This window comes from Alosa alosa, chromosome 13 (genome assembly GCF_017589495.1).
Source record: "Alosa alosa isolate M-15738 ecotype Scorff River chromosome 13, AALO_Geno_1.1, whole genome shotgun sequence".
Classification (NCBI taxonomy): domain Eukaryota; kingdom Metazoa; phylum Chordata; class Actinopteri; order Clupeiformes; family Clupeidae; genus Alosa; species Alosa alosa.
Genome location: NC_063201.1, coordinates 32,174,982 through 32,196,149, shown reverse-complemented (window position 1 = coordinate 32,196,149; position 21,168 = coordinate 32,174,982). Strand labels below are relative to the sequence as shown.

Genomic DNA, 21,168 nt, shown 5'->3' with positions numbered 1-21,168 from the left:
TCACAGCACTCATGAACAGACGAATGGGAATTACAGCATGGGTTCTATTGATAAGTCTCAGAGGAAGGGCTTTGGAGCTGCCAGCTGGGAGGTCTCCAAAGTCCAGACAACCTGATTTACCTACTTCTGCCTGCCAAGAGTAAAAAAAAACAAAAACAATAATGCTTTAAACTTTAATAAAAACATCCCTTGGACACGGTTTAAGTTGTTGGGGGAAATCATTCAGTGTGTCTATTCGACATAATAATGACCAAATGCATACTTGTCTTCCATTTGTTCCGGGAGTCACAGATAGGAGTAACATTTTTATGACTCCCATACAAATCCCACCAAAGTAAGCCCGTAGTTATGGTTGGGGCACTCAGACGTCTTAAAGAATTTTATTATCTTAAGAAGGTGGTCTGGAAGTAGGCATGGTGTGAATAAGCTAATCTAGTCGGCTGTGGGACAGACAGTGCTCAACTCATGTTACATCAGATCTAGAGGGTATACAGTATGCTTTTATAAAAGATGCACTTTAGGTTGCACAACCAGTTCTCCTAAATGGTACAGGCCAAAATGTATCAATTCTACACTTGGTTTATCTGAATCCAATACAGGACTATGTACAGGTTATGATGAAACCAAGCATGGAGGAAGGTGGGGCCCGTCTTAATTCCTGTTAAAGTATAACTCTTGAGTTACGCTTTAAATCGAATCTGGCTTTCGTAAGTGATTAAAGGCTCTTCATACAACCTGGCACTTTTAAAGTGCTAAGGAGATATCGCACAAACAGTGTGGTATGACAAAAATAACTTAGTTATGAAATCCATTTATTTTGAATGGGAGGTCTACTGAAGAGGTTGTAAAATTGCAGAGCTACAAGATCCAACTTGCCATCATGCAAAAATATACTCCGGACATATATAGTTTTTAGAAATATATAGTGAGAATTTGCCCATGCGAAAGACTTTCTAATGAGGAGACACAGCACTCAAAGAATCCTTCATAGAAATGTATGGGGTTAGTTTGTAACACCATTATGGCAATTGGACACATATCTCGCACCTTCCGCCAGAAAAAGCCGACATGTGAAGACATCGTGCTCAATCATGTGGTTGCACTGGTGCACAAGATTGTTATCTCGCAGCTGGAGAGAGGTTGGTGTCGTGAAGCCTTGCGTACGCGTTGCAAGATGGCCGCAGAGTGGGGGGACTTGCCTAAAAGGACTTTGGCGTAACTGCCCTACATTGTTTTTTTTCATGTCACACATACGTGTGAGCAGAAGGAACTACAACAGAGTCTGATGGTCTGAGAGACTATTTCCAAACGCAGCTGTTTCCAAAATCATCCACTTGTGCATGAGGCATTTAGGAATATGAAACAACCTGGCCAGACTTTGGCACCGAGGCAAGCGATGAGTGAAAAGAAAAAAGAAAAATCATGCATGCCTGCAATCAAGCATGCACACAAGAGTCATGCATAATACATATTACTGTAAACGAACATATGATCAGTATCTACACTTACCTCTACAGCAGGATTCTCTGCCACGGCACCAAATAATATGCGCTTGGAAAACAACTTGGCTCTAGTCACAGTCTCTGGCTCAGCTGAGGCTGGCCACGATTGCACATTAAGTGTGCACTGGTACACACCAGGTTGCGGTGCAATGAACAAGACCGTTTGCTCTTCAGTACTCTTTGGGCAAACAACAGTCTTATTCTTCACAACTATCCACTGGTAAGGAATCAAATCCACCTGTAAAAAGTCATCATCCATCCATCCATCAATCAATCAATCAATCAATCAATCAATCAATCAGCAATCTAGAACCTCTGTGCCTTACCTGCTCGCCATCAATAGACAGACTGGAAATGGAGATGCTGACCTGCAGCCAACGATCCGTGGGGTTGAATATGCTAAGGGGTATCTGTGAGGCAATTCCCACACAGCAAGGACTGGGGAATTTAAGTTCATCAGGCACAACCACGGAGGCTTGATAACAGATGGATCAGACAATTTGTCAGAATTAACAGTACAACACCACATTTCACCTGTCTGTATATAACATGTATTTCTGTCTGTATGTGTAGCCTATAACATGCATGTCTGTAGAAAGATGCATGTCTGTGTGCGTGCGCGTGTGTGTGTACAGCCCTACAGTGTCAGGCCCTTTTTTGAGGGGCTGATGGGGTGTTTACCTAATTAAGAACTGGCAGACCTGTCGACTAGGGATCGACCAATATGTTTATTTCAGGGCCGATACAGATATCAATTATTACCAAAACAGGAGGCCGATAACCAATATGTAAAACCGATGTCAGTTGACAAAAGGGGGGGTAGATAGTAAAGGCGATATGCTGCAAAAATTTCATTCAAAAGCATTTAATTATGCAAACTTTTCTTTCTTCTTTTATTACACAATTGTCTATCAACTTGAATCACAAGTGTAAATCCTGTGTATCATGTTAATCCAAGAGCTGAGTGATAGCCCATTGAGTAGGCCTAGTCTATGAAAATAATTGCTCTGTGCTTGTTAAGGGACCGGTCACAAAGAGGATGCAATGTAATTCATTGCAACTTCAGCAATGTAAAGTATCTTACCTTCGAAAAATAGCTCCATACCGCTGAAGCCTAGTCTACAGTCTGCCTCAATGAGAAGCCTAAACTTTCTGTGTATTCAGTTTTCGATCCCGATTGGCTGCATTCGTGCTAACTAACAAATCAGACGGTGTAGTGGGCGGGACAATGCTCTCGACTACAGAGTAGCAAATGCAGGGAGTGAGAGACTCTTTACAGACAAAGTAGCGCATTTAATTCTTTATCCATTTCAATATCGGCTTATCGGTGGAAAAAATGCCCGGCCAATAATTGGTCGACCCCTACCGATAATTGGCCCGAAAATGGCCCAGCCGATAATTGGTTGACCCCTACTGTCAACTTAAGATATGGGATTCAACATGATGGAACATGAAGAACAACGCCCTTGAATGATTCTGATGTTTAAGAACACCTTTGTGAATCTGCTTATGAGTTTTTGTGGAACCTTCTTAAGAACAAAATTCTGATTGAGGCCCAATAATATGAATTATCCATAAACTACAAATGTTGTACAATTCTCCAGAAACAATAATGCAAAACATCTCACCTTCAAGATCTGTGAAGTCTATGGGTACCCACTGTGTAATACCTTGCTGGCTGTAAGATTTGCTGAAACACTGGTGTGGGTTCTGAATTTGGGCATACCCACCAGGTAGGGCAGGTAATATGGGATAGACAGTACTATGCCCTCCACCTAAATGAATAGACATGTGTGGGGGCACCTCTCCATCCAAATATTGTTGCGTTGAGTGAGTACTGAAGACAGCACCTCTTGAAAGCGGAACGGGCGCAGTTCGTGGGACATCCAACAACGCAACATGGGAAGTATAGTTAGAAATGGGAGGAGCATACCGCAGATCAGAGGTCATGTAGGCAGAAGATGTAGGGGCAGACTGCATACCATGGCCAGAAATACCATGCCAATGCTGGGAGACAATGGATCTCGGATCTGTGCCAGTGATACCTCCTTGCTGGTGTTGGATGTTGAGGTTACTGGTGTAGCCTGAATCACCAACATATGCACAGTGGCGAATCTCGGAGCAGTTCTTGGTTGGCCTACTGTCTGGTGGAAAGTCTTTAGTCCATTGATGGAAATTACAGCTATTCTGACTGTGTGCTCCCAGACCATAGATCTGTTGAGTAGGATCAGAAGCTTTGAACTGAGTGTGATTCGGGCTCATAGACGGCTCAAGAATGTTTCCAGAAGAGTCTTGAAAAACACCTGCCCAGTCTTTTCTCAATTTCACTTCCTCTTCCTCAGGGGTTGGGCTGGCCCTAATGATGGTGGTGCTCAGTTCCATACTGGTGTTTTTCTAAAATAAAAAAAAAATAAAAAAAAGGTTTCTTAAATATACTTGTATTCAGTACAGCTACAGTTAAGAATAAAATTATTCATACCCCTGGAAAACATTGATATAATGTTGCTTTTCTCTTGACCAATATGTTTGCTCTGACTGAAAATTACACTGCCACATGCCAGAAGGTTGTAAGACAATGTGGTAGAAAAATGGAATCAAAAAAATAATTTTGATCTTTTTTTAAAATTTTATGAAAAACAGCATGTCCAAAATTATTTATAGGTCAGGTTAGACCGGTAGGGTCTCGCGCCAAATACTCAAGGCTGTGCGGGTGCGTTAGTTTTAGGCAACGTAGTAGTCAATCATGGAAGAAAACTCGCACACCATTGTTTGCCGTTGAAAAATAAATAAACAAAGTGTTTAATCATCAACCAATGTGCTACCAAGTGAGGTGACAAACGTTTCGGTCCTCAGACCTTCATCAGTGCAAACCATATACAATGACGTGGCGCCTATTTATAGTCTGCATCTACTTGGTTGCAGCTCTGTCAATCAACCTGACCCCTAGCTAGGTAGGTTGAAGTGTAGACTCCGAGAATCATGAGAAAAGAAGGCCCTCAGGCTCATCGTTACAGTAGACCTAGTCATAGACAGTAGTCAAGATAATAAAAAAAAAACACATGCAAAATAGAGAAACAAGAGAAACATAAGGAAACAAGATTAACAATGAGCAAGTGAATATTAAACAATAGATGGATATTCGGATATATAATAAGCAGATTGAACATTCTCAGATAAACCAGCTCAAAGGAAACAAGTCAAATCAAAGTCATCATTTAACCCATGTGGATGTAACGTTTTAAGGTAGTAGATCCAGCGTGCTTCACACTGAAGGAGCATCTGTCCTGTAGAGCTCCTCCTACGGGTAGAAGAGACTATCTATTCCTAAAAATGTAAGATCTGACATGGAGTGGTTGGCTTCTGTGAAATGCCGCGCAACTGGCGATTTAGGGTCCTGCCTGTTAATAGCACTGTGGTGTTCATTGAGCCTAACTCTTAACTGTCTCCTTGTGCATCCTGTGTACTGCAAACCACAAGGGCAATATAACAAGAAAATTCATTACATGCAATTCCACTAATGTAATTTACTTATGTTGTACTGTTTGCCAGTGGAGTAGCTTGTGAATTGGCTGGTCTTAGTGATCGAAGTACAGGACATGCAATTGCGGCAGGGAAAGCAGCCCGTCAGATCATCCAAGCGTTCACGGGGACGCATAGAGTGATTGAAGGTGTCTGAGTGGACCAGCCTGTCTTAAGTTAGCAGATCTGGAGTGAGTAAAAGGGGGTGGGTTGGGAAAAAGCTCAGCACATTTGGGGTCAGCCTGAAGAACATGCCAGTGCTGTCTAATGACATGTTTGATTTGTTGGCTGAGGGGTGTTTAAGTTGTGCAACAAATCAAAGGTGGATCGCTACGCTGGGTGTTCAATATGGAGCGATAACGATGTACATATTTGCGTACTCGTTCCAGGGCACCATCAAGAACCTCGGAGGTATAACTTTAAAGCTAGGAGTCCAGAATCATGGGGAATATCCGTATAAAGGCTAGTGACGTCTATGGTGACCAGAAGGATGTCGACCTCATCTAGACTAACTTTATTAATGGTGTCTATGAAATCACCTGTGTCTCTCAGGTAGGACGGTAAGTTGGTGACCAGGGGTCTAATATGTGCGTCAATAAATTTAGAAAGGGGCTCAGTGAGAGACCCATTACTAGACACAATGGGACGACCAGCAGGTACTTTATGGTATTGCTTATGGACCTTAGGTAATGTGTAAATTACTGGAATGGTGGGGTTGTCAGTGATGAGATAATCCCTCTCTGAAGCAGTTAAGTAATGTTTGTCAAAACCATTCTTAACAAAAATGTCAACCTCCCTTTTGAAGGACGCTGTAGGATTACCAGTCAGCTTTCTATAGGAATCAGCGTCAGACAGTTGTCTTAAGACCTCATGCTCATACAGTAGTCAGTACGGTTCATGCATACTAGTCCCCCTCCCTTATTTTACTCCACTTTTAAAGATAATATTGTTATTCTTGCTCAAAGAAGACAATGACAATAAGTGCTCTTTAGTGCAGTTAGACCATTTGTAATTGGGTGCCGACATATATATGGAATCAATGTCCTCATCAACCAGTTTACAAAAAGTGTCTATGGCGGCATTATTCACAGGTGCTGTGAAGGTGCTCTTTGGTTTAAAGATAGCTTGGACAGAACGCGTAAGGCTGTCAGTGGTGAGGGGTAGGCCAGTTCTGTCCTTGTGAAAGAAATATTTCAGTTTGATGGTGCGGAAAAACTTGACCAATTCCACTTTGGTCTGGAACGGGTTGGCCCGGGGTGTAGGGACAAAAGAGAGTCCTTTGTTGACTTCACTTGCTCATTGTTAATCTTGTTTCCTTATGTTTTTCTTGTTTCTCTATTTTGCATGTAATTTTTTTTATTTTATTTTGACTACTGTCTATGACTAGGTCTACTGTAACAATGAGCCTGAGGGCCTTCTTTTCTCATGATTCTCACACACTTCAACCTACCTAGCTAGGGGTCAGGTTGATTGACAGAGCTGCAACCAAGTAGACGCAGACTATAAATAGGCGCCACGTCATTGTATATGGTTTGCACTGATGAAGGTCTGAGGACCGAAACATTTGTCACCTCACTTGGTAGCACATTGGTTGATGGATTAAACACTTTATTTATTTTTCAACGGCAAACAATGGTGTGCAAAATTATTTATACCCTTTTTAAATAATCAATGGAAACATTTTTATTTGCCATCAAAGCTCTCAAAATGGTTCTTATAATACCTACCAAGCCTCTCCATGTCTCCACAATGATTGTAGACTGCACCTTTTTTAGCAGCAATCTGGGTTTTGAGGCAGGAACGATTATTTGCCATCACTTTGGCCTTGTGCTAACTTTTTTGACTGATTGAGGTCTGGACTCTGGCTGGGCCACTCTAAAATGTTGACATTGTTCTCTGTTAACCATTTCTTGCCTTGTTTGGCTGTATGTTTTGGATCATTGTATGGTTTAATGGTCCAATGATGCCTATTGGGGCAGGTCTCTTGGCACAAGTGAGCACAATGGCAGAGTAATGGCAAATAATCATTCCTGACTGAAAACCCAGATTGCTGTTGAAAAGGTGTGGTCTAGAATAATTGTGGAGACATGGAGAGGCTTGGTAGATATTATAAGCCATTTTAAGAGTTGTGAATGCAAATAAAGATGTTCCCAGTGATTATTTAAAAAGGGTATGAACAATTTTGGACTTGCCATTTTTCATTAAAATGTTAAAAAAAGATGAAAACGCTTCTTTTTTTAATTCCATGTTTCTCCCACATTGTCTTACAAACTTTTGGCATGTGACTGTCATTTTCAGTCAGAACAAACATATTGAAAAAGAGAAAATCAGCCTTAAATCAATATTTGGCAGGTGTGAATAATTTTGTTCTTAACTGTATATTTATTTACTTATATCTATATTGATGAAAACATTTGTGTTAAAAAAAATGATGTACTTTGGAAATGCAATAATAATAGTAATAATAATAATAAACACATTGGTGGTATAACTATGATTGGTAATGACATTGCGAAAAGGTCACATTCGCAAAGTAAGTTAAAGGAATGTAACAGTTCAGAAATGGTCAAAACAAACAAACAAAATAACTAGTCCATGGGCCTACATTTCAGCCTTCAAAGGAATGAAGCGGAAATGATTACCTGTGTTCAGACAGTTTATTTTATCAATTTTGTATGGCTATTCAATTGGATTCTAATCTTCAGATCAGTGATTCTGATCAAGGAGTTTGATGAGTTTGTTTTATTCCAATTGAGGCATGAATCCAATTTTAATCGGATTAAACATGCGCATGTAAACCCACTTTTCATTATGAAACTTTGCCAGGATGAATTAGATTTTGACGGGCCAACACAGTCTTGGTAATTGATGGGAAATGTATATGTTTGAAGCAGCAAACAAAATATTTTATCCCCATTAACCTCTAATAAAATGTAGTGTTGCAATTAAAATTAAATGAAAATACTGTATGAATTATATAGTACAGTAAGGTGAAAATTGTGTTAAAATTCTAAAAGAAAATCTACAGAAAACATAAGAATTATTCCCAACATCATGTCGAAAATTATTCAACCGAAATCAGTCAGGACACCTGGTGAGCATATCAAAGAAAAAAAAGGAGGGGACTGGGACAAACGTTTTAATTCCATTGTTTTTGCCCCAGACGTAGCAAGTTCTTAAAAAAAAAAAAAAAAATCTACCTTTTGATCTGGAGTACCATGACCATCATTGATGGAAAGGTAAGTAAGACGGCTCATACTGAGGTTGGAAATGTGTAGCTCTGGAAAGGGAGGATTTCTGGGGCAGGTCTTCATGAGGTCCTCTGATGACTCATATGACGAAACTCTACAACACATGTAAGAATATTTATTTATTTATTTACATACGGTTTATTTGACATGGACATTGCACTAGTGTGGTCACAATACCAAAATTATGACTTCGATACGATACCTTCCATAAATATCACGATGGTCGATACTGAAACGATACTACGGCGAAATCCTAAGATATCTGAAAAAGAAAGGACTCATACCTCCTTCAAGTGTATTGAGTCATTTGTGTTGAATTCGGTGCACTTTTGTAGTGTGCAGGTCAATTCTGGGTTCTAATCTTCTAAACTTCCTACATAATCATTATTTTTTTATAGTCCGTAAAATAGTAGGCCTACTTTGTGTTAAACGCAAACTAGTACAGTATTTGTACAGTGACAATAAAGTAAACTAATTTAATCTAATCTAATTACTAAATGGGCATTGGTAAACAAAGTCGGGCTACTCAAGCAAGCAGTAAGGCTAATAACCAGATATACACCGATTTTGAGGAAATATATTTGTATTAATGTATTTTGGCAAGTAAGTTTTAAACTGCTGCAACAAAATTCCCTGATATTCCATGACTTTGTACCAAAAATGATAAAATTCTGGAATAGACTTTCCAAAATTCCATGATATTCCAGAAATTCCATGACCTGTGGGAACTCTGCCTATAGGTAACTTTTGTGAGGCTTGGTCTGAAGATCATCTGTGCCAAGTTCTGTGAAAATCTGACAAAATTTGTGACTTGAGAATTTAGTTTCGCTTTTGATAAAATCCAAAATAGCAGAAGGTCCAACATGGCGGAAATTGACGCCATGGGTGCATGGAGTTCGGTGTCATCCAAGGATTCCAACAATACTTCAATCTTGAAACAGGGCATACGGTTAAAAAATGATGGATGTAACACCAATTTTGACTCATTTGTGGCACTAGAGTGCTTGAGGTCCAGACATGAAACTTGGTGAAATTAAATCATGGGACTGTCCCCAATCACTATGCCAAATTTTACCTGACTGTTCTATGGGCTGCCATAGACTCCTATGTCAGAATAAAGAATAATTATAATACATAGAAACACAACTAGGGTCCTGCACCTTTGTTGCTAGACCCCCAATTATTTGCTACATCTGGTTTCTCTATACAAAAATAGAGGTCATATCCCTTTAATAACATACTAAGAGTGTCAGCAAGATAGGATTTGTTCCTTCAACATGAGCTGTTTGAATTCATTTTTCGAGACTGTCATTAGTGCACTGCACAGAGTTCCCACAATTCAAATTCAAGCATTTTTCAAGGACTTCTGGACCCAAAGTCTCAAGGCAGCTATAGCAGATTCGGTAACCTATAGCCGCGTGCCACACGGGTGGTACCTTAGCCAGAACAAACACTGACACGCTGGCACCTTAGTATTATTCTGATACTCACTTTATCTGTCCCGTTTAAAAATAAAAGCATCTGCCTCTTTGTCTGTGGCGTTTGACTGCGGCACTAGGGACCCGGGAGGACACCACTTTCGCGTGGATTTGCGTTCTGCAAATTGCGAAGCCTTGAATTTCAGATCAAAAGTGTGTGGCGGACCTAAAGCGCCCTGTCCGCTGTCTTCATTACTGACTGAATGACAGAGCATGATATTGTGAACAATGGCAACGCCGGCTGCTGAAAAGGCTAAAACTAGGCCATTCCAGTCCTGCTGGACACAAGAGTTTGGATTTGTATTTGTGAAGGACCGTGCTGTGTGCACTTTATGCTGTGAGAATGTTGTGTGCAGAACTTCAAGTGTTAAAAGCGTCATTTTGAGGCCTAAGCACGAGAAGACCTTCAAAGATCAAGCAGACAAAGTAGAGTCAATTAAACGTGCTGTGTCCAGATATGGAAAACAAAGCTAGCTCCTTCAAAGGTTTTTACCACTGCTAAAAATCACGGGACAGAAGCAAGCTATCGCATTCGCATTGCATTGCAAAGCATGGGGAAGCCGTTCTGGATGGCGAATTTATTAAGGAGGCTTTTCTCAGTTGCTCAGATGTTCTTTTTTGAAGCTTGCCAAATAAAGAAACCATCAAGTCACCGAATAAAGGACATTCCCACGTCAGCTAGAAGTGTTCAGCGGCGTATTGATGAAATGGCTGAAAATGTCAGAGCTCAGCAAACAGCTGGATTAAAAGATGCTGCGGTATTTAGCATTGCACTTGATGAAAGCGTGGATGTGAATGACATCCAGCGTTTGGCAGTCATGGCAAGGTACTGTGATTCAACTGTCAGAGAGGAACTATGCTGCGTGAAGCCAATGCCTGACACTACAAAAGGTGAAGGCGTACCAAGACATTAATTGAACATTTTGAAGAGCGAGGGATTAACATCAGAAAAGTGTTTGCAGTGACCACAGGCGGCGCCCGCTATGGTTGGGAGACACAAGGGAGCTGTCAAACTGATTGAAGAAAAATTCGGCCACCCCATCATGAAACTCCACTGCATAATACATCAGGAAAATCTCAATAGCGCAAAATGTCAAATTCGGGATCTCAATGAAGTTATGGCCTTGGTGACAAAGATTATTAACTTCATAGTGAAGCGATCTGCACTGACGCACCCGGCAGTTTCAGTCCCTGCTCGAGGAGCTGGACAGCGAATATACAGATCTGCCTCTCCACTCAGCAGTGAGATGGCTGAGTTGCGAAAAAGTTCTGGAGGCGATTTGTCAGCTGCTTTGATGCCATCAAGGCCTTTCTGAATGAAAAAAGGGCCAAACATATCCAGAACTGGAGGACGAGAAGTGGATTGTGAAACTTATGTTTCTGGCGGACATTACGGGACATCTGAACGTGCTCAATCTCAGACTGCAAGGTGCAGGACAAACTGTTTTGGGACATGTATGAGACATGGGCGGCTTTTGTCGGTAAGCTGGCAGTATTCTCAGATGACATTTCCACCTCCACGTTCGCTACTTCCAACACCTGAGAGAGCTGTCCTCCCTGCGCAACATCAGCACCGCTGAAATAACCCGATACATCGTGTGCTGGAGGCGGAGTTCACCAGCGATTTGTGGATTTTAAAATGTCACGGACCAATGTTCTCTATCTTGATCAAGCCCGACAGCTTTGATAGACTTGATTTGGATGCCACTCTGATCGACTGGATGGATACAGAGGACATGGAAATGCAGCTGATTGAGCTGAAGAGCTCAACACTGTGGGTGACCAAGTTTGCAGAGCTCAGAAAACAGTTGGAAGCCACACCAGTGAAAGATCCGCGAGGAGCCCACATCCTCACCTGCTGGGCATCTACACCTGAGAAATTCAGCTGTCTCAGGGGCATTGCACTGGCGCTGCTGTCAGTCTTCGGGTCAACATATCTCTGTGAGCAGGTGTTCTCACACATGAAACATATGCTCAGCCCCACCCGCAGTCGGTTAACAACGGAGCACTCTGAGGCCTGTTTGCAACTCAAAGTAACTAACTACAAGCCCCAGATCACAGAGCTAAGTCAAGCAAAGCAGGGCCAGGGATCACACTGACTGTCTGGTAGGCAACTGATAATTTGATGTTGCCTCAGCCTACACTAGTTTTAGTTTAAATGTGTAGGCTAGCTGTTTTTCAGTCTTTGAAATGTTGATGTGGCTATTTTGTTAAGAATACAGATACTGTTATTGTTGAGAATAAAATTCCAGGTATATTGGAAATGTTTTTATATTTTGTGTCATAATTTAACTTTGCGTTATCGTTGATAATGGCACACTAGATGAGAAGAAAATTTCAAACTGGCACTCCATGTTACAAAGGTTGCCGACCCCTGCGCTATAGTTAGAGATACAGAACAAAGTTAATTACTATTACAGCTGTTATACTGTTACAACTTTTAAAATGAGAGCTACTAGGCTTTACAGAAGCTCAGAGACAACAACTTTCGGTCACAACAGTTTGTGTCATTTTACAATAATGTGGTATTTGTCTTTTAGAACCCTGACTACAAATTTGAAGCAGAAATCTTGTCATTATGTTGACTGCTTATTTTGCTCCTGATATACCATGTTATAGTCTGGACATGTTAAAAAAATAATTTAAATTTTCACAGGAAAGAATGTACACACCTGTAAGAATGCTACACTTAATAACAGAATGAAAAAAGTAAAAAAAAAAAAAAATCAAAATAAACTAACACTGGAACTGTAATGCTGTAGAATACAATGATCGACAGTACTTACCCCTCTTTGGTGAGGATAGAGGTCTGGCTAGGGCTTGAATGGGTCAGAGGAGAAGTGGAGGGCCTAAAGGAAGACTGTGCATGCGTTGGAGCGTTGTGCTCAGGAGAGGACTTCAATGCATCTGCTAGAGACAAATTTTCACAATGGAAATAGACAAAGAACAAAACGTTATGTTCAGAGGTAAAATAACCGTTTTCGGCCCCAGCCGTGGCGCAACTGGCTGGGGCACCTGCACTGTACACCGGCGACCCGGGTTCGATTCCCACCCCGTGGTCCTTTCCCGATCCCACCCCGACTCTCTCTCCCACTCACTTCCTGTCATTCTCCACTGTCCTATCTGCAATAAAGGCATAAAACAGGGTATATACAGAAATTCTTAAATTGAATTTAATACCTTTTTTAATACCTTCACAATATTTTTTAATACCAACACGACTTCGAGCTGCAACTAGCGGCGACCTTTCAAAATTCAGTGTTGGGGGTAACTAATTATAAAGTAACTAGTCATTTTGTTACTTAACTTTCTGAGTAAGAAAGTGTAGCAATGCTTACAATTCAAATCAAGTATAAAGTTACTGGACACTTTGTTCCTTTTTTTGCTTCAATAAAAACACTGGCCTAGACATAATTATTTGTTATTTAATCCTAACCCAAGATAAAAAGTTATTTCATTGTAATGTGTAGGAAGAGCCTACCACACCACTTCTCCAGCACTATACTCTTTATTTCACTATCATTCTATCTCAATCAAGACAAAATGACAAATGAAAATCAAAAAAGGTTTACTGGACTTTCTTCCAAATAGGCCCACGACCATACGCAGTACACACACACACTTGCTGTCTCATATACTTTACCAGTCAAGGTATCACATTCAAAAATAGGTCACATTTTACAAAAATACTAATTATTGATTGGGTGCTGCTGGAGAATGTGGGCCCCATGTGATAATACTTTTGGGCCTGCATGCTCCCTGTGACGAAAATTTTGAAAAATAACCCCTTAAATGATGACTTCTGGGGAATTTTGTGAAAACTAATTGATAAATTGACTTAAAATATATTATATTATAATATATTAAGAGCATATTACACTACAACCTATAAAAACCTACACGTTGTTATATTCAACTAATTTTAAGCAAGTCTATTGGGACTTTGATCTCATCACATACTACTACATCAAGGGAGCCGCCTATAGAAAGTCACGCCCTTCTACTTCCGGTCCATGGGACCTGTCTTTCAAAAAAATATGAACGGGAGTTAATAGAGATAACAATTCTTTTTTGGTCCAGTTTGAATTGTGCCACGAATTTCACATATGATGTGTGTGAATTTAAAAGATAATTTTTCACGTCAAGAAAGTACTGTTGTTCGATAGACTTCAAAAGTTATGTTGGTTTTATGAGAATCCGCTCAGTGGACTACATCTCTCGTCTCGAACGATGTACGATCGAAAGATTAGCTGTTATGCTAGTTAACGGTTGCATCTTGCTGCCTGCTATGTCACTTAACAGTATCTTATGTACAGTCTATGGACAAATACAACTTACCTGATATATTTAATCCTCTGACTCATGGTATTTTCATCGGCAAGGAAAGCCCAATTAAGACCTGTTGCTGGTATGCTTGTACAATCTAGTGTGGCTGTGAATGAGCTAATGTCACTAGCGCGACTGATGGGTTTGTAGTCGTTGGAATTACGATCCATCACAATATTGTAATTCAATAGAACGAAACAAACTGCAAATGTCTTTACATAAACAATGACATAAAATTGACAAATATCATATGGGTAATTCAAGGCACAAGTCAACCGGGACCAGAAAATAATTTCTTTTTCACCATAGACAGCAGTTCAATTTTTTTTTTGAAAGATAGGTCCCATGGTGGCTAACGGAAGGGTTGTGACTTCGGCTCTCTATAGCTCCTGAGCAAGCTTTGAATAATGTAAAGGTCACACCTGTTAAACTAACCTTAACATGACATTTACTGAGGGTAGAACATTTTAAATCTTAGCCTATAGCCTAAACCTGATCTTATAGCCTAAACAAAGCAACACTGTCAGGCCTATGTTTAACCTCTATTCTGTAGTCAAGGCAGGGGTAGCTCATTGCAAATAACACCTTATAACATGTGAATAATGTTTACATGTTATATTGTTGTTTTTTTCCCCTTTCATTTAATTATATATTTGTTTGAATGAAAAGGCCTTCTGCCTTTATGGGGACTTTTAATTTGAGAAGAGTTTGGCCTTAAATTTGGCTAATTTCATTTACTACCTTTTAATGCCTTTTACAACCCCGCGGACACCCTGTAAAAAAATAATTTTACTTTAAAAAATGGTAAAAAAAAAAAAAAAAAAACGTTTTCATATACTACATCCTATGGACAAATATAAAAATGCTACTGAACCACCACTTTACCATCACCTTCCTATCTTACCATCACAGTGTGGTGTGTCAATGTAACTTTGGACAACAAGGCCTTGTTGAAGTTTGCCATGTTTTGTTATGACAACTAAAAGACATGACAGGTTTTCTGTGTTACAGTATAGATGGTTCACAAGATTTCTAGATTTCTTTTTAGTACAACAGCTGGTCATTACCTTCTACAGAATCCTGAGTGTCCGAAGCTGGAGTGCTGCAGACATGTGAGCAAACTTCTTGGAGTTTCACAGTAGCATCATTCTTGCTCCTGTCTGTAGCAGGGTCTTTAGCTACCTCTGATTTGCCCGATCCTGGTTTGCATTCTGCCAAAAGTTTAGATTTGAGAGGGGCCTCTCTAGTGTTTGGCAAGTTACAATTCAAGGAACTTGACATTTTCAATGCAGTTGGTAAGTTCTTAGGATGAGAAGTAACAACTTTCCTTCCATTCGACTGAAAGGTTGTCAGATTATAAGGGCTTTCTTCTGTCCCATCAGATGATGTAGATAAAATCCTTGAAGAACATGATCTAGTCCGCTCATTGAACAGGTGTTCAGCCTCAGTAGAATTCCTAGTCCCAGCTTCTAGATTATTTTCAAAAGGAGGTTCAACTATCCGATGGGAGACATCCTGGCCATCAGTCAAACCAAGAATGTCGACACAGAACTGGGAACTATATACATCGCTGTCACTGGCTGAAAGTTCAACTCTCTTCAGGTATTTCTCCATATCAAATGTACTAATATTACCTACAATATTTGCCTGGGCTGCTGCAGTCCTGCTGCTGGGATGAGGTAAAATGCTGGCATCTTGGTCGTCATTTGTTGTCTGTTTAACTTTGAAGTGGCTCTTCTGGGACAGCTCAATAATCATAGCAGCAAGCTGGGCTGGATCAGAATTGAGGGAGGCATTTGCAATTGCAGAAGCAATTGTGCTAATGCTTAGCTGTACATCAGTAGGGGTCTTGGGCAAGTCTGTTCCCAAAACTGTGGTCTCCTTAATATTGCAATCCTTTCCCAGCATGACAGTGTTATTCAAACCCTAGAGGGTAAAAACGATGTTGTTTGTCACTTTAATGCTTGTTTTTGAACTTGGAGACATTCAGAATTAAGGATGTGTCTTTGGGGGAGGGGGGGCTATTTTAGCATCAGTCCAGTCGTACATATTTTATGGATTTAGGGCAATCCCTCAATGTACTCATTTGCACTCAAAACATAACACAGAATAGAAACCAATTACACAAGGATTTCAGTTTAGGATTTGTGCCAGTTTCACAGAAAGCACTTGTAAACTAAATTTATAATTGAAAAGGTACAGTCTGAAATTCAGTTTTGTTAAATGACAATATAACTAACCATAAAAAATAAAACTGGGAAATTGCATTGGATTTCTGTACTTTGACTTGCAGTGTGAAGATGGCCTTTATTAACTTCACAAGCAGATGACAATGGTCTTCATAAGCTTACCTTTAAATTGTCCATGTCCGTTAGTGCAGATTGGACATCAATATTGGTTATGGTTCTGTCAACATTGTCCTCCAGGGTTTTCTCCAAGTCTTCTATGCTTACAAAAGGTAAAGTTTATGAGTAAATAATATAATGATAAAATTACCTTTCTGTAATACAACTCCTACATGTAATTCTGAATTCACATGCAAGTGTGCAAAGAGAGAAGAGTTTTGTCAGGGCAAATGGAATAAAACAAATAAAAGTAGGATAGTTCAGTTCAGATTGTAGCCTAGAAATCTAGACACGCCCCTAGCGGCAAATTAAATTTGCTGCCAGGGCTAGTCTAGCAACTCTCCGTTGGCTTGTGAGCTCCAGAAATCGAAACTTAATCAGGACATTGAAATCGTGTATAGAGTCGTTAGGTGGGCTTAACATAATGATTGATGGCAGAGTTGCAACGGTTTGGCTTGAATTCCCTGCTACTTGAAAACAAATAAGATGGATGTTGCTGCTGGCGAACAGTGTGACACGTGTTGTTTGAACTAGCCAACTAGCTCCGCTGGTGGGAAACGCATGGGACTCATGGCGCTGCCGCTGTCCTATTGCATGCAGAGGGAATTTGAAAGACAACTGATTATCCCGCCCCTTGGACTGAGCACTGCGAACGGTGAGTGCCCAGACCCTACATTTAAATGTGGGTCTGGCTCGTCAGGCTATTCAGATTGTACATTATGGATCAATTCATCAGTTATCCTTGGCCTCAGATTTCTATCCAATAAGTCTACCATGTCTTATGACACGGGAGACTGACTGGACAAAAATGTACGCATCGCTACCACAAATTTTGTTTGGGACAGACAATCAAATCTATCTATCCATTTATCTTTCTGCAAAAATATTGTTTCGTTGAGAGGAAAGGAGCATTCCTTGCAATTTTCTGGTGCATGTTTATACATAGTTGAAAAGGCATCTCTCAGCAATGAAATAAGATATCAGGCAAAAATGTTGTATGATAATATAAGACATGGATAGGACAAAATAACAAACTGGTATGGAATAACTTAACCCGTATGCCTTAATTATAGACAGTTTAACAATTGAGGGATTGTATTGTTTAGTCACCAACAAGAAAAAAAAAAAAATTGATTGATTATAGATTTAGTTGTGGGGGATCTTCTGACTAAAAGTAGTAAGTGGTAAGGTTTGTTAGCTTGCTAATTCAGTCTGTTGCCCCTTTTTCAAACACTGCTCTACCACAACAAGTGAAGAAAGTGATTCCTGATGATGCCAAGTGCATCAATTTTAGGTTTGAATAATGTAAACACAGGATTCACACTTTTTTTCAGTCTCTATATCTGAAGAAAAATTATATATACACTGTAGAAAAATGCACTTAAATACCATAGTATTGGATACAACAGATCACCTAAAATCCCACCTGCATTCATTGGTTCATCTGCATCACTGAGAGGAATAGTTTCACTGTGGAAAGAGCTACCCCTAGAGGAAAAGTCTGAAGGTCGGATTAGAGCAAAGGGTTCCCTCTTCTCTGGAGATGTTATGATGTAACCAAATGAGGGCTAGAAATGCAAGAGAAAATAAATAATGACAAGCGCTTCCTCCAAATGGACCAGCATAAAAAACAGCCACATGCCCAATCTCTCTAGGTATTCAGTGTTTCCCCTACTACGTGTTCAGCAGCGGCGCAAAAAAGTCGCCCAATTGAAAATAATAATATAAAAAAAAAAAAACAACGCAAGTGAACTTCAGGAGCAAACCTGGAGAGGAACGAACGACAGCTGATGTCAACAAATAATAGCAGGCTAGCATTGAAGGCACAGTCAGGGATTTCACAGGAAATCATGTTTGTTTGTGTTTATGTTTAAGTTTATTAGCAGATGCAATTTTGTGCAAAAAAATAGCCTACATCATATTTTAACCAAGAAACCAAATAAACACGCCAGCGAAGTAGCTCACCCCTACCTTCAGTATTCCCAGATCAATTCCATGCAGGGTTTTGTTTTTGTTTGTTCTATAATCAATGCTCTCAAACCCTGTGCTGCTAACATACCTAGGCTGTGAAATTATCTAGCCTACTGTTGGGTATAATAATTGAATTTGAGTAATAGGATATGCAACCATTTACATCTGGGAGATAGTTACTTGTAGAGTAGAAGTTCAACAAAATCAGAGAAATTACCATTACAAGACGCTTCTCCTATAATCAAAGATAGATTTTCTTCGAGTATTTAGGCTTTTGAGCATTTATTTTAACAAATGACATGGAAAACATTAATTACCAATTAATTAATTCCATCCACATATCCTTATGCACAACAACGCTACCCTGGAAATCCAGAGTTCTCGCGAGAGCACAATAGAATTGTCTCTGCGAGACACTCTGGCAATGAGCAATGATGCACGTTACTTTTACCCCTTGCATCCCGGGGAACCAGCTAAACTGATGAATACAGCGCTGCAACGTTGGAGGACAGTAAATATTGGTCGTAGTGTTATCCGATTGCGTCGAAGTCATTCAGAGTAAACATGGTCTAGTGTTATCCAATTGCGTGCAGTGACATTTTTAAATGCATGCTTGTTGCCGCCCCTCAAGTTGGGCCATTACATTGTTCGTGGCCAGACCCTTAATCTTTCTAGATTACCAGGGTCTGGATTTTCCAGGCTACAACAACGCTACTTAATTATCTTAAAACCGTAAGACTCAAGAAAGCCTCATGGGCCGTCACGTATCCTTAAAGTGACAGGCACTCAATTCAACTTGCACAGCACCAATACAGTGTAAGACAAGTCTATATTCACCTTATTCCGCGCGCAAACATGGGGGCGCTAGCTTTGCCCACATTGTCTCCGAACTTCCGATTGAGCAGTACATCCATTGCGCTACATTGAGATAGCAGAGCTCTATCGAGATGACTGGCATCATATATTATGGGTCATCCTAAAGTTAGGAACGTTTATTTAGGATTTTGGTGACTTAAGACATTTCTGTTATACAGCTTTCCTATCTGAAGTTAGGAAAAAACTGACTTTGGAGCGGCTGTTCTGTAACCTGTAGCCTCTCTATCCTCTTCTGCTGTGTTATCCCAATGAAGCTAACTAGACGTAGCTAGCCGACCGGAAGTTTAAAGACAACGTGGAATTTAAAAAAATGGGCGGGGCTGAATAAGGTGAATAGTTTATACATTCTATATAGTAATAGTTTAGCTAACAGGTGAGATGAAAATTATGATTAATTTTTTTAAATTTAATTGTAAATAATGATTTTCCGTGTTGTGGGTAGGGCTGCAAAGGGGCGGAAAATTTCCGGAAACTTACCATGGGAAGTTAAGCTGGGGAATTTTGGAAATATTCCAAATGGGAAACTTTCATGGAATTAAAGGAAACTATGGGAATTAATGGAAATTTACGGGAATTAACTGGGAATTTTGGGTAATTCATACAAACCGTTTCATATACAATCATTAACATTTTGTTTTGTAATAAGCAATATGATTATATGTTCCGTTTTTTCGCTTAGCTTAGCATACAAAGCTAGCTAGCATGCTAGCGGGAATCCCATTCTCTGCCTATGGTTTACTAAGTATAAGTATATATACTCTTTTGATCCCGTGAGGGAAATTTGGTCTCTGCATTTATCCCAATCCGTGAATTAGTGAAACACACTCAGCACACAGTGAACACAGTGAGGTGAAGCACACACTAATACCGGCGCAGTGAGCTGCCTGCAACAACAGCAGCGCTTGGGGAGCAGTGAGGAGTTAGGTGCCTTGCTCAAGGGCACTTCAGCCACACCTACTGGTAGGGGTTCGAACCAGCAACCCTCCGGTTACAAGTCCGAAGCGCTAACCAGTAGGCCATGGCTGCTTCAACTAGCGTGCTAAACTAGCAACACTAAACTGTCCAAGATTCACCACACCACTCAACAACAAAATCCAATTGGTTGGAACATTTATCCCCATGGATATGAACGCACCATAGGTTTCCTTTATGTCTAGCAGCCTATGCTGATTGCTGTATGCATGTGATTGACATATGTGCAGGGTAGAAATCTGACAAATTGCATTAAATCAGGTTGTTTTAACTAATATTAGACTGCAAGATGGGGTTTGTCCACTACATTTTTTTTACATCTTTTTTTCACAGCAGATGCCCGTGTTGATGGTTGTGTCATATTTGTAACTCTCAATCTGTCAATTTCTGTCAAGAAAATCCACCAGAAGTCATCATTTAATGAGTAATTTTTAAAAAAAAAATTAAACCTTCCTACAACTTACTAGCCTAGAAATCTAGACGCGCCCCTAGCGGCAGATTACATTTGCTGCCAGGGCTAGTCTAGCAACTCTCCGTTGGCTTGTGAGCTCCAGAAATCGAAACTTAATCAGGCCAATGAAATCGTGTATAGAGTCGTTAGGTGGGCTTAACATAATGATTGATGGCAGAGTTGCAACGGTTTGGCTTGAATTCCCTGCTACTTGAAAACAAATAAGATGGATGTTGCTGTTGCTGTTGGCGAACAGTTTGACACGAGTTAACCTTTTATTAAGTTGGCAAACGTTTGAACTAGCCAACTAGCTCCGCTGGTGGGAAACGCATTGGACTCATAGCGCTGCCACTGTCCTATTGCGTGCAGAGGGAATTTGAAAGACAACTGATTATCCCGCCCCTCGGACTGAGCACTGCGAAAGGCGAGTGCCCAGACTCTACATTTTAATGTGGGTCTGGCTCGTCAGGCTAACAA

At 40.2% G+C, this 21,168-nt stretch overlaps 1 protein-coding gene across 7 annotated transcripts in view; it reads right to left on the bottom strand.

The window, feature by feature from the left end:
• cep192 (centrosomal protein 192) overlaps positions 1 to 21,168 on the bottom strand; it is an 85,576-nt gene that overhangs the window by 28,782 nt on the left and 35,626 nt on the right. For 5 of the 7 annotated variants that reach the window (XM_048260937.1, XM_048260935.1, XM_048260940.1 and 2 more), the window contains 9 exons: positions 17,848 to 17,989; positions 16,428 to 16,519; positions 15,144 to 16,002; positions 12,537 to 12,660; positions 8,222 to 8,366; positions 3,131 to 3,896; positions 1,829 to 1,977; positions 1,510 to 1,740; positions 5 to 130 (listed from right to left, as the gene is read on the bottom strand). In XM_048260937.1, coding sequence (XP_048116894.1) covers positions 5 to 130; positions 1,510 to 1,740; positions 1,829 to 1,977; positions 3,131 to 3,896; positions 8,222 to 8,366; positions 12,537 to 12,660; positions 15,144 to 16,002; positions 16,428 to 16,519; positions 17,848 to 17,989 — 2,634 coding nt within the window. The remainder of the gene's footprint in view (positions 1 to 4; positions 131 to 1,509; positions 1,741 to 1,828; positions 1,978 to 3,130; positions 3,897 to 8,221; positions 8,367 to 12,536; positions 12,661 to 15,143; positions 16,003 to 16,427; positions 16,520 to 17,847; positions 17,990 to 21,168) is intronic. The other 2 variants (XM_048260939.1, XM_048260942.1) reach the window with 2 other exon arrangements.